We start from the raw sequence: 13206 nt of genomic DNA, 5'->3' as shown, positions 1-13206 counted from the left end.
GACGTGTCAGCTTAATGTGAGAGGAAAACCCGAAATTTTCCACTTTGGTAAAACCACTGAGCAGCGGCTTGGTGCTCACAAACCTAAAAACATGATCGGGGCGAACCGGGATTCGAACCCACATAGGTGTACCCAAGGGAAGCAACTCTGCACAGCGAATTGCGGCGCCTTAGAAGACTGGGCTGCCCCCAATTATTTAAGTAATAACGTATAAAAGTGAAAGATAATTCTTAGTTGGAGTGTATAACACCGTATCGTAAAAATACAACACTGTGAGGTTTCTACTGCTGTTTAAAATATTTATTGATTGTAAAATGAAAATGAAAAAGAACAGTGACAGACAGGTGTGCCACAACACGACGGCTTATCGCTGTTATCGACTAGTATTGCCTAGCAAGGTAAGGTCGTGACAATTGAAATATTTAGGTCATCGTCCAATATGGCGTCTGCCGTGACACTGTGGGAAAATATTTCGAGGAAGTGAATATTAACGGGGATCGTTACTTACCATATACAATACAGGTAACGTATATCATTATCTAACATACTAGGTGTATCAAAACAGAGTCCTAATAACTCGATCTTGTCCCATACTTTATACAAACTATATATTGGATGGTGTTTGTTTTGAAATCTTCCTGAAATATACTATTCACCTATTCACATGTTAGTGCCGTGAACTCTTGAACCAGGAACAATAGTGTTAGTGACATTTGAATGTGTTCACATGTACCACCTAGGATTTATTCATGATAAAGTTTTCAAAAGGTTAACGAATAAACATGTGTAGGTCATCATGGTCATAGAGTGTGGCTGTTCGTCATATTGACTTCCACTATTAGCAACTGTTACATTGTTATGATCATAAGACGACGGTCACAATTAAACCCACTGTCCTTATAATATGAAAGATCAAAAAGTTATATATAAGTGCATTCTTATCTAATAGGTTGCAAGGGAGATAACGTGTGAGTTCCAGTTGGGGTGACATTTAGTGTCCCTATGAGAAAAGTTAGGTTGGTTCTGCTCTACGACCAGTTGTCATTTCAGTTAAGTATAAACATTGTAATTAATTCCTCGTATGGAATTGAGATACTATTAACTATGACAACCTACAATGACCGACTATCTCCTCCATGCATACCCTCAATGATCAACTATTTCCTCCGTGTACAATTATTAAAATAGGACAATCCTCAATGACAAACTATCTCCCCATGTATATCTATTAACTGTGACAAACCCCAATGACCAACTGTTTGCTCCATGTACAACTATTAAAATAGGACACACCTCAATGACCAATTATCTCCTCAGTGTACATATATTAAATAGGACAACCCAGAAGGACCCACAATCTCCTACTTTTAATCTATTAACTATGACAGACCCGTGAAAATCCGGGGTAGAATAGGTCTTCAGCAACTCATGCTTTCCGTAAAAGGCGACTATGCTTGTCGTAAAAGGCGACTAACGGGATCGGGTGGTCAGACTTGGTTAATGCATGTCATCGTATCCTAATTGCGTGCTTCGATGCACATGATGTCAATCACTAGATTGTCTGATCCAGATTCGATTTCTTTTCAAACCGTCGTCTTATAGCTGGAATATTGCTGAGTGTGGCGTAAAACAACAAACCAAAACTATTAACTATGACAACCCTCAATGACCAACTATCTCCCCATGTACAACTATTAAATAGGACAACCCTCAATGACCAACTATCTCCCCATGTACAACTATTAATAAGGACAACCCTCAATGACCAACTATCTCCCCATGTACAACTATTTAATAGGACAACACTCAATGACCAACTATCTCTCCATGTACAACTATTAAATAGGACAACCCTCAATGACCAACTATCTCCCCATGTACAACTATTAAATAGGACAACACTCAATGACCAACTATCTCCCCATGTACAACTATTAAATAGGACATCTCTCAATGACCAACTGTTACCTTTATGTTTTTTCCTTCCCAGAAACTATGACCAAGTGGTCAAAGTAATTGCCCTTTGACCTGAATGTCCCGTGGCACCATGGATACAATCTCAATTTGGTCAGTAGTCCTGGCGATGTCCAGTCTGGCTACCTTGCTTTCAGCCCAGGACAGAATCTGTGAGTTCACATTTTCCTTTGTTTAATAGGAAGGACATGTACATATAACAATGTGATAACGGAGTCGAATATGGTGTGATTTCATCATTGATTATCCAGTGTATTAATATATTCCCGTTGTATTACGATAAATACCCTGGTTGAGATTTAATGCTGAGCGAGGATGGTGGACTGGCTGCGGTAAGTCTATACCCTATCCCCCAGAAGGCGTAGAACGGATATGTCTGTCTGTCTGTCTGTCTGTGTATATATACATGTACGGAAAATGTAAATCACTCTTTAGATCGTAAGACCTGTGAAGATCCGGGTTAGTATAAGTCTTCAGCAACGGGTGGTCGGGTGGTCAGGCTCGCTGACTTGGTTGATGCATGTCAGCGTATCCTAATTGCGTGCTTCGATGCTCATGATGTCAATCACTGGATTGTCTGGTCCAGACTCGATTATTTTCAGACCGCAGTCTTATAGCTGGAATATTGCTGAGTGCAGCGTTAAACAACAAACAAACAAAAGAAACAAATCTATATATTAGTAAAATATGTTGCATTCGCGTACATTGTATATGTGAAATGAAAAACAGATGTCTCCTTGACAGTGTTCTCCTCTAGCACCTTATTCCAAATCATATATTTTACTTATACTTTTCTCATATAACTCTTAAATATACTAGACGACATGGACCGTTTGGCTACATGCGGTCAGGACGTCACCGTCTTCGACAAGGACGTGGTCCTGAACGGCAGATCTAACGCCGCCCCCTCCAACCCCCCTCTTGAGTGTACCGTCTACCTGACGTCTGGCTACACAGAGTCAGACGGCAGGTATCGTCTGCAGATCATCATCGAAGCTATAGACATCCAGGACTGCCAGGTGCATGTGGATGTCTTCAACGGCAGAGGAGCTTTCGGGAGCTACCTGGTAAGCTGTCTTTGATAGCAGAGTTTGATCCTTTTGGCGAGTGTATTTGTTGCTTACTAAGTTCCATAAACGCACACAATTCACCATCGGAAGTACTTCCTGCCACATTCGAAATGACACAGTACTCTAGATCGAATGTTCCATGAAATTATAAGGGGAATTATTCTAGGGAAGCTTAAGGAAATTATTTGATTTTCAGGTGTTGGGCGGGACTTCGGTTTGAGATGAGCTTTTATATTATTTACGAGCTCAAATATTTTTTCCAACATAAACAGGTGCTCATTATTTTTTTATAAATAAATAAAAATAACGAACTGTATTACGGTTGCATTATTTATTTCCTTATTTTGAGATCAATATGTTTTTGTTTTCCCGGCCGCGTCATACCAAAAGATGTTAAAAGATGGTACTTGTTGTTACCCTATCTGGCGCTCGGCATTAAGGGGCTCAAACAAGGACTGGTCGGCTCGGAGTCAGTATGCTGTGGAAGAGTGAGCCAATCACGTAGAGCTGCGGCATGGTGTCTCCGTGGGCTAGCAATATAAAAGTCCCAGTACAAGCACACGCACATGCACATGCACGTCACTATATAAGTGCAATAATCTTGGACCCGACGTTAAACCCCATTTCACCTCTTGATAAAACAGGGGGTGTTTCCATGGTTTAGATGACATTTAGAATATCACCAGTGAATTAACCTTGGTGGTCAGTCATTCAGAAATTCTGCACAAGTGAATTATTTTCATAGTACACTCATTTCATTTTGAGGAGTTCGTTCCTTTGTTGGCAGGACATGTTATTCCATTCCTAGATTAGCCTTAATTATGATCCTGTATGTAAGCAGCATACCCTGTTCGTTGGGTTCGCCAAAACTGATAAACATGTACGACTACCAAATTAAACTATCCGCATTTACAGCATTGGAATTAAATGAACGATAAAGTCAACTCACTCACTTCATTGTCGTTCGATTGTACTGGGAACACCCATATGTAACCCCAGGGGCGGGTCCGGGATTTTAGAAACGGGAGTGGGGGTCCACTTGGGCCATTTATCAGTAATTTTACTTTTTAACAGCCGGGGCGGTCGGGTAGCCTAGTGGTTAAAGCATTCGCTCGTGACGTCGAAGACCCGGGTTCGATTCCCGACATGGGTACAATGTGTGCAGCCCATGTCTGGTGTCCCCTGCCGTGATATTGTTGGAATATTGCTAAAAGCGGCGTAAAACCATACTCACTCACTTAAAAGGCAAATCAACATGTTATCATGGTAGGAAATGTCATCAGATTAAAGTGAGGTGGTTTGGGGGTGAAGTGGAGTAGGGTGGGGGAATACCCCCTCTTGGTCCGCCACTGTACCCATTGTTTGTTTCCAGGGGGGGGGGGGGGGGGGGGGGGGGGGGGCACGGGTGGCCCAGTCGTCTCAGGCGCCGCGATTCGCTGTGCAGAGTTGCGTCCCTTGGGCACACCAGAAACCTATGATTGTGGTTTCGAATCTCGGTTCGCCCCAATTATGTTTCTAGGTTTGTCAGCACCATACCCGTGCTCTGAGACCTGCATAACTTCGGGCTTTCCTCCCACATTAAGCTGACACGCCGCGATATGACTGGAACACTGTTAAAAGCGGCGTTAAACCCAACTCGATCACTCACTTGTTTCCAGAGGAGTCTTGGTTGCAACAGTATGAGCACGGACACGCTGTACACCGAGGGAAGGGAGGCAACTGTGAGGTTTACTAGACCCTCTATACTCTACCAGACAGCATACGCCTTTACCTTCAAGATCAGAACTTACCGTAAGTCTCCGTGTGCTACGCTTGCTTGGTGATGTTTTGTACATTTCAATCCACATTAAAAAAAATTAATCCTTATATGAACACGTTTTTGTGGATGTTTCTATACGTTGGAAACATACGTAAAATATTTTGATTTGTTTATGGAGAGTTCAAAGAGAGAGAAAGAAATTGAAACACACTGTGGTTTGATGAAAAGTATGAGTCATCTCGCCATCTTGTGTTCCAGGTGACATAGATGAAGGTGGATACGTACAAGGCACCAACAAGCTGTCCCCTGGAGCAATCATTGGTATCGTGATCGGCATCGTGGCGTTGTTTGTCGTGGCCATCCTCATCCTCTGGTGCTACAAATCGGGCAGGTTCGGCAACTACTACGGTGGAGGTTATGCCGAAGACGACAATATGTCCGTTACCAAGACAACATCTATGGGAGAGCTGAATGGAGGCCACTTGGAAAAGTCCGAGTCTCTAGGTTCTGCTATTGACTATCGAGACCCCGGGGTGTGGACTAGTGTAACCAATGGACAGTACACGCCAAGTCAACCGAGAAAACTGGGCAGGAATTTCTATCAGAAAAATGAAAATAGATACGGTAACGAAGGAGGTAGACAACTTAACAACTTAAACATGGAAGGCCAAGGTCAAGGATACAGATCCGGCAATGGCCAGAGGTTGGACTCTGCTTATGATGATTCCTACGAACCTTATGATAGAGACGCTAATGTCAAGTTGAATATGGATAAAGACGGCAACGCAGCTGAATGGAAGAAAGACGAAGGGACATTTGAGAGAAATGGAAGCAAACGTGCCAGCACCGGAAGTAAAGGTCAGGGAGGTCAGAGGTCATCTTATGTAGGTGAAGGTGATGGTCAGGGTGAAGGTGAAGAAGGCCAAGGTACATTCAAAAGAGACAATGGTGCGAGAGGAAGTAGGGGGAGTAAGAAGGGTGGCGAGGCGGAACCAGGTCAACCGGGATATGACTCCTTTGCCAGAGATGCCCCTGGTGGCACTAAGCTGAGATCGAGCGACAGAGACAGCACAAGAGGGAGCAAGAGAGGGAAGAAACATGCCGACCACCCTGGTGCTCCTGAAGGGGAAGGCATGGACGTTGCAGAGGCGACTGAGTCCTTACTGAACGCTGCACCTCCTTCTGGACCAAAGGGGGATATAAGTAATGATAAACATTTCTTCCCGGATAGTGACAATGAAGGCGTGAATCCTGATTCCATGGACTTACAAAGTGAACCCGAATTAAACATGCCAAATCCCAGTAAAGCGTCCCCCTCTGCAAAAAAGAGAAAGAAGAAGCGGGGTAAAGATGGAAACATCCCAGGCTCCGACCTCCCTCCTGAAGCTCAAGAACCAGTATTCACAACCTCAGCCCCCGAGGCCCCCTATGACCCCTCAGCCAGTCTCCCCTACACGGCCTATGGCGCCCCCAGCTATGACGCCATGTACCCCAACCAGTACGGGATGCCCTACGGCATGATGCCAATGGCCGGCGGCTTTGCTCCGATGCCAGGCCAAAACTATGCCTACTATCAAATGGGTCCAATGCCAGGGGCGCCTGCGACGGGGATGCCAACAGACCAGCAACCAATGGTGGCAGGCCAGGCTGCATGGTATGTTCAGGACACGCCACAGGGTCCTGTCAAGAAGGGTTTCATGATGACCACTTCACAAGAACCATCACAAGCTTCCAAAAAGAAACGGCGTGACCGAAACGCCCCTGACGACTACTCGGCGATGGATCATCCTGGAGGACCAGGGTACACTTCCACCCCGGGTGATGCTCTGACCCCTAAACGGGGTCGTAAAAATAGGCCAAATATCCCTATTGACCCCATGGACATTTCAGTGATCGCCGCTGGTGGACCTCCTCCCGAACCTGGCGCGGGGCAGAGGTCGGCTGTGATGAGGGCAGGGACGGACCCCCACACCGGAATGCAGACTAACCAGGTGATGTGGAGAGACACGATTGTTGACCCATCTGACCCTCCTCCTGACGCTAACCCACAGATCACACGGAAAACCCTCACTCGGATCACCACCCGTAGTGGAAAAGGCGATTTACCTACTGACCAAAACCCAAGTAAGTGAAATACGGAAACGGAGATAAACGAGCATATTAAAGATAGATAGAGCAGTAGATGCAAGTATGAAATAGTAACGTGTGTTTGTTTGTTGTTTAACGCCGCACTCAGCAATATTCCAGCTATATGACGGCGGCCTGTAAATAATCGAGTCTGGCCCAGACAATCCAGTGATTGATATCATGAGCATCGATCCACGTAATTGGGATCGATCCCGTAAGTCGCCTCTTACGACAAGCATAGTCGCCAGTTACGGCAAGCATGGGTTGCTGAAGACCTATTCTACCCTGGATCTTCGAGGGGTCGAAATAGTAAGCGTTGGGCGATATATGAAACGGATAGAATGTTGTAGATAGTAGCGAGTTTCGAATTCTAGATTTCCCCGATTTGATCGATGACCCGTCGGCAGTATAACAGCCGTGCTTATGTGTTCATCTTGTGGTTGTGGTGATCGTATAGGTCAGAGTCACTCGGTTCCTTTTCCGAACATTTAGCTAACGCGCAGTGATAAAACGGAAACACTGCTCAAAGCTGCCTTATACCAGTGATTAAAAATACCGTATTCGACGTAATAAGCGCACAGGGCTCTCTCAAAATTAGAAATAGGGGGCTCTTATTAGAATATTATTTTGGTGAAAAAAAAAACAGTTGAAAAATCGTAAATTTCAAGGTTTATGCTGACAGCCTGAAATCTTTACATACAACAGATATATTATTCCAGAATGTAATTGCCCATAATTGAGGGTGCATATGACACACGCATTATACACAAATAAATAAGTCTTGTGTACATTGATCAATGGGAAGGGGTGCTAATTTGGAATGTTCACTAGCCAATATATTAACAAATATCGCCGTGGGCGCTTATTAGAGCGGGTCGCTTATTACGTCGAATACGGTACCCGCCTGCCCATAGTCCGAGACGGTCATTATTGTTGACGGACGGTCAGTTTTGAAAAGTTGCACTCCCGACGGTCGGGTTATTACTGTATTCTAGCATTCTAGTTTTAATTCGATAATAGACGTACATTAACTGTAAAAGTTAAACATTATTGATGAATATAATTTTCAATGAGTTATAGTTACTAAGTTGATAATTCATCAGTTATTTTCTGAGAACTAACATTAAACAATACTATTCTTATGTTTACCCTTTTCTTACTTTTGATTGTTAGTCTCGAAAATTCAGAACTGGCAACATTTTAACTGGTTTGGTAACTTTGCAAAGTTGCGAGTCCGTTGTCTGACTGAACGTTTGGGAAATTTTATACACTGAAGTTATAGCTAACCTGCTCACTCAAAGAGTGATATGGTACAAAATACTTGGATCCAGAGGTAGGGCGGTGCCATCTCCCCCTTTTTTGAAGCATACTAATCTCATATACATTAAAAAATGTAATCGGTAATGGGTATGCTAAGAGCAAGCGTTCAAAACACTATCACTAACTTATATGGTGATATACGATCAGTATAACCTATATCACTGAGTGTGAATGTGCATGCAGAAGAAGAAGAAGAAGAAGAAGAAGAAGAAGAAAATTGTTTTATTAGAGTGTCACATGCTGCAGTACAAAATATATAGACATATAAATATTTCATTAAAAAACCCAGCACCCGGCCAGTTGGCACTAATTACATAATGGTACATTTACAATATAAAAGAGAGAGAAAAAGAGAAAAAGAAAAGAAAAATTAGTTATAACTGTGTATATTACCACACCCACACCCACACCCACACCCACACCCACACCCACGACCACACCCACACCCACACACCCACACCCACACCTACATCCGCATTAAAATCCCGCTTCAAAATATATTCAAAGCATACAAACAGGTAAGCATACAGGACGCTCACATCAATCTCATACAAAATACTCACAGCAATCTCATGCAGAACATTCACAGCAGTCTCATACAAAACACTCACAGCAATCTCATACAAAACACTCACAACAGTCTCATACAGAACACTCACAGCAATCTCATACAAAACACTCACAACAGTCTCACACAGAACACTCACATCATCTCATACAAAACACTCACAACAGTCTCATACAGAACACTCACAGCAATCTCATACAAAACACTCACAACAGTCTCATACAGAACACTCACAGCAATCTCATACAAAACACTCACAACAGTCTCATACAGAACACTCGCATCAATCTCATACAAAACACTCACGGCAATCTCATACATCTATACACATATGCGTCCACATACACACTTAACTTAATTCATCAATCGTGTATACTAACCTACATGTATAACCAGCATACATACTAACATACCAACCTACATACATACCTATATCCATCAAATATAAATCAATCCGTATTATACATACACAGGTCCATCCATACCTATATCCATTCAAACACACCTCAATCCAAACATACTAACACACATACAACCATACATCCATACCTATATCCATCCATACACATATCGATCCATATATACATACACACATACAACCATACCTATATCCATCCATTCACACATCAGTCCATATATACATACACACATACAACCATACACAAAAAGTATCCCTCCTTTTCACAGAAAGCTGATTTGACGAGATGGATGATTCGTGACGTAATTCATGACGAATAATTCCGATTATTCAAAAATAAAAATTAGCAAAATGCCTTGTAAAGTATGCGTGTGTTGAATACTTTCGAAAATATTCTACTCAAAAGATGCTGAAGAACACCAGATTTTTTCGTATTACTGTACGTGTAGTTAATCTGTCATGCCATGACAACTATAATGATATGAAAAGATCGGGTGTTCTTTACCTTCTTTGGAGTAGTATACATTAAAAATGAAACATAATGGTCGTCCAATAATACCCGAGGACTTTGCTTGACTTGTCCTTGCACATGCCCTTGGACATTAAACTTAAAAACTTTGTCTCTCTGAATTTTGCAGTGGGGTATAACGACTACTCCGACCGCCTGGGTATCGAAGAGGAGAACCCTGCCTACCTGTCCCCCTCACGGCCTGCCTTACCCCCTGCGGCCGTCACACCCGACACATCCAACGTGGACTTCTACCTAGGTCAAGGTCGTCATACAGGTGCCCCGGAACCAGTTGTGCACAAGGCCAGCAGTAGGAACAAAGCATTTCGGGACAGAATAGCTGTGGACGATTCATATGCATAGCAGCAACCTAGTGACTGTTTTGCATGTACTTGAAATATGGTTTGTTATAAGCTCAGTCGTGTGTAAGACATGACAGAGATTCTTAAACTGTTGCAATCAGCGTTGTGTCAACATTGAACATTGTTATAACCATGGTAATCACCCAGCTTGTGAGGCAGCATTATACAAGACTGCTTTACCATGTTTACTTGTTTGGAAAGGTAACGATGCAAGGGAGGTAACGATGCAAGGGAGCTAACTCGTGATGAGAGAAGCCATGATGAAATGTTTTCCGTCACATGCTTCCTGCATGGCGGTGTGACGAAATGGCTGGATTAGCGAGTTGTTGTTAGGCGTGACAGTCATGATTTGTTTGTTACTAAATATCTCATTGTATTTTTTTTATTATGGAAACATGTATGACACAATGACCAGGCTTTCTAGCCACGTATTACATAAACAATGGATGTCATTGGATGATTATCTGATTGTGTTTAGATAACGTCTTTGAGAGGCATTTAGAAGTTGGAGTACTAAGTAAGAATAAGATATATGGATGAACAACTTCTTTATTACAATTAGAATAACGGTGTTAATAAAGAAGTTGTTCATCCATATATCTTATCCTTACTTAGTACTCCAACTTATAAATGCCTCTCAAAGAAATTATTTGTCGTCTTTATGGAGACGGGCAATCTCAACCATCAACCGACTCATCCCATGCTTGATAACGGTATTAGAACCTAGACAGAAACGTCGCTCCTAATTGTAAAAAAGAAGTTGTTCGTCCATATATCTTTTCCTTACTTACTGTGTTTAGACAGTTCTAATATTCGTCTGAGATAGTTCAACCAACAAATTTGAATTTGTACTTGATGAAACCTTAAACAGCATCTACACCAGTAACGATTTACGTTTGAAGTGGCCAATACCTGATTCTAGAATTACTAGAAATTCATAGAAAGTTAGCGTAATCACTGTGGAAACTGATAGATTTCTGTTTATACCGATTGCCTCCACATCACCCATTTGAACTTCAAATGCATTAGGTCTTCATCAAATTACATGGAATCTTTACAATTTGCTGACGGGTATAGCTCCACAAGTGATCCTTAATGACTACCATTGTCAATCATATTTGTTATTCAATTTGCCCGTCCCATGACCTCCTTCCGTTTTTAGACAACGCCCATCATCATGCTTTTATTATGTATCACCAAGTATTTAATCACAAGTTAATCACAACTTTTTACCGCGTTCAGTAATGTACACAGATTGCTGCAATAAGTGTTGTAAACAGGCATCGCAACGCACTCCGGGCACCAGTTTACAAATACTTGCATGGATCCGCCTCATTCCATAAACTAGGTGATAAACGTGACGCAACAGCCAGTGAGTGCCAGTTTATGTACGTGCATCTTCCGCTGATACCAAGCGAGCGAATGTGTCATTATCACAGCACCGAACGAGAAGCTTTGAGTCAGCTTGGTATCAACTTAATGTGTAACAGCCCGTCTGTTGAAAAGTAATAGTGCTTGGTATTACATGTAGCGTAGTTACGGCGATTTGAAATTGCTCTGTATAATCTTATACGTTTTTATTTATGTCTTCAACTTGTTTTCAACTTGTATTCAACTTGTCTTCAACTTGTTTTCAACTTGTCTTCAACTTGTTTTCAACTTGTTTTCATGTGTGTTAGATCATGAGTGGTTGTGCCTCAGGAGTTGAGTAGCGACTCTTCTAGTTTGCTTTTAGTGATGTATGTCATCGTTGCTGTACAGCAGTAGTTTTAACTGATTATTTTGTTCATCGGTGCTTAATGGAATTTCCTGTTTTTTAGTGTTTGCGCGTGTGTAATCCATACCATCTTCTGAAGGCACTTTTGCAAAACTTGATGGAGATTCAGCTTGTTAACATGCTCCATCTGCACCATGCTTGTTGTAAGAACTGACCACAGTGGGGATCGGATGGTTAGAATGCGTGACCTGGCTGATTGTGCGTCACTGAACGCCAGGGCGCTGATCGGTGTTCATGCTATCAACCACAGGTACGCCTGTCTCAGCCCAGATTATTCACAGGCCAAGGCGATATAGCTGAAACACAAGTATCGCTTCATTTCAACATTCATCCACCCATTCGGTACTTTTATACTTTTATTTTCATTCAATTGTAACATGTGCATACACTGCTGATCATAGCGGGATCAATAAATAAAGATTCTTATCCTAGTCTTGCCAGGTGAGTTATATCAGCTAATGCAAAATGTGATAGGTAGATCAGGTGATGCATACCGGTCACTATATTTCCTCTTTTAATGTCGATCTGCAATATACACAATGTTTGTGAAGCAATTAATTATATATTAATCCCACATAGCCTAAACACTCCAGGCGTTAATAACGCTAAATAAGTCAAATACCAGGCCCCCGTAGAAATTCAAAAATGCACGTCCCTCGTCCTTGAGCTGTGATGTGGTAGCCAAGTGTCGGTTACAACCGTAAAAGCGTCGAGACATGGGTTCGATTCCCAATATTGTCGGCCGGGATGTATTCATGTTTCATATCGCGGCCTTAGTATGAAAGTGCGATCAGGGGAAGTACAGTGAAAGGCAACCACGTTATGAGCTCATTTTCAATAAATATATCTTGTCCTTTTGTTTGTATATAGTTCATAATGTGCTTGCGTTTGTCTTAATGTTTCATAAGCTTAGATCATTTTTCTATAAAATCAAATTTTGTTCATCTTCAGCTAAAACTAACACCGTTTCTTCAGAAGTCGTATACATGTATATATGTGTAAAATGGTTTTATATTTTAATAGAATCAAGTATATATGTATATAAAGATTTTTAATCTAAACCCTATATAACCAATCGCAGCAAAGCAATTAAAAAGAAATATGCAAATTTGAACTGTTGTCTTTTTGTTTGTTTGTGTGATACGAAACCGGCGACGCTTGGTGATTAACCTTAAGTCTTGCAGTGAATGCACCCATTATTCTCATTTGCATGGTTATTTGAGGAGATATTCTTCCTAGCTCGGCATATGGCATGTACAAAGAAGTTGGAAATCACAAAGTTTCGCATAAATGTAAAATGCGCGTTTTCCATCACATTGTCGG

At 41.9% G+C, this 13206-nt stretch overlaps 1 protein-coding gene across 1 annotated transcript; it reads left to right on the top strand.

Moving 5' to 3' along the window:
- The first annotated feature begins 397 nt into the window (after positions 1 to 397).
- Positions 398 to 12997, top strand: LOC124144268. Its single transcript, XM_046513599.2, has 6 exons — positions 398 to 522; positions 1991 to 2126; positions 2794 to 3041; positions 4703 to 4835; positions 5062 to 6927; positions 9875 to 12997. The coding sequence occupies exons 2-6, from the start codon at positions 2033 to 2035 to the stop codon at positions 10105 to 10107; spliced, it is 2574 nt and encodes an 857-aa protein (XP_046369555.2). The 5' UTR covers positions 398 to 522; positions 1991 to 2032; the 3' UTR covers positions 10108 to 12997.
- Positions 12998 to 13206: the final 209 nt, after the last annotated feature.

This window comes from Haliotis rufescens, unplaced genomic scaffold, assembly GCF_023055435.1.
Source record: "Haliotis rufescens isolate VD_foot unplaced genomic scaffold, xgHalRufe1.0.p SCAF_16, whole genome shotgun sequence".
NCBI lineage: Eukaryota > Metazoa > Mollusca > Gastropoda > Lepetellida > Haliotidae > Haliotis > Haliotis rufescens.
This window is presented reverse-complemented; position numbering and strand designations above follow the sequence as displayed.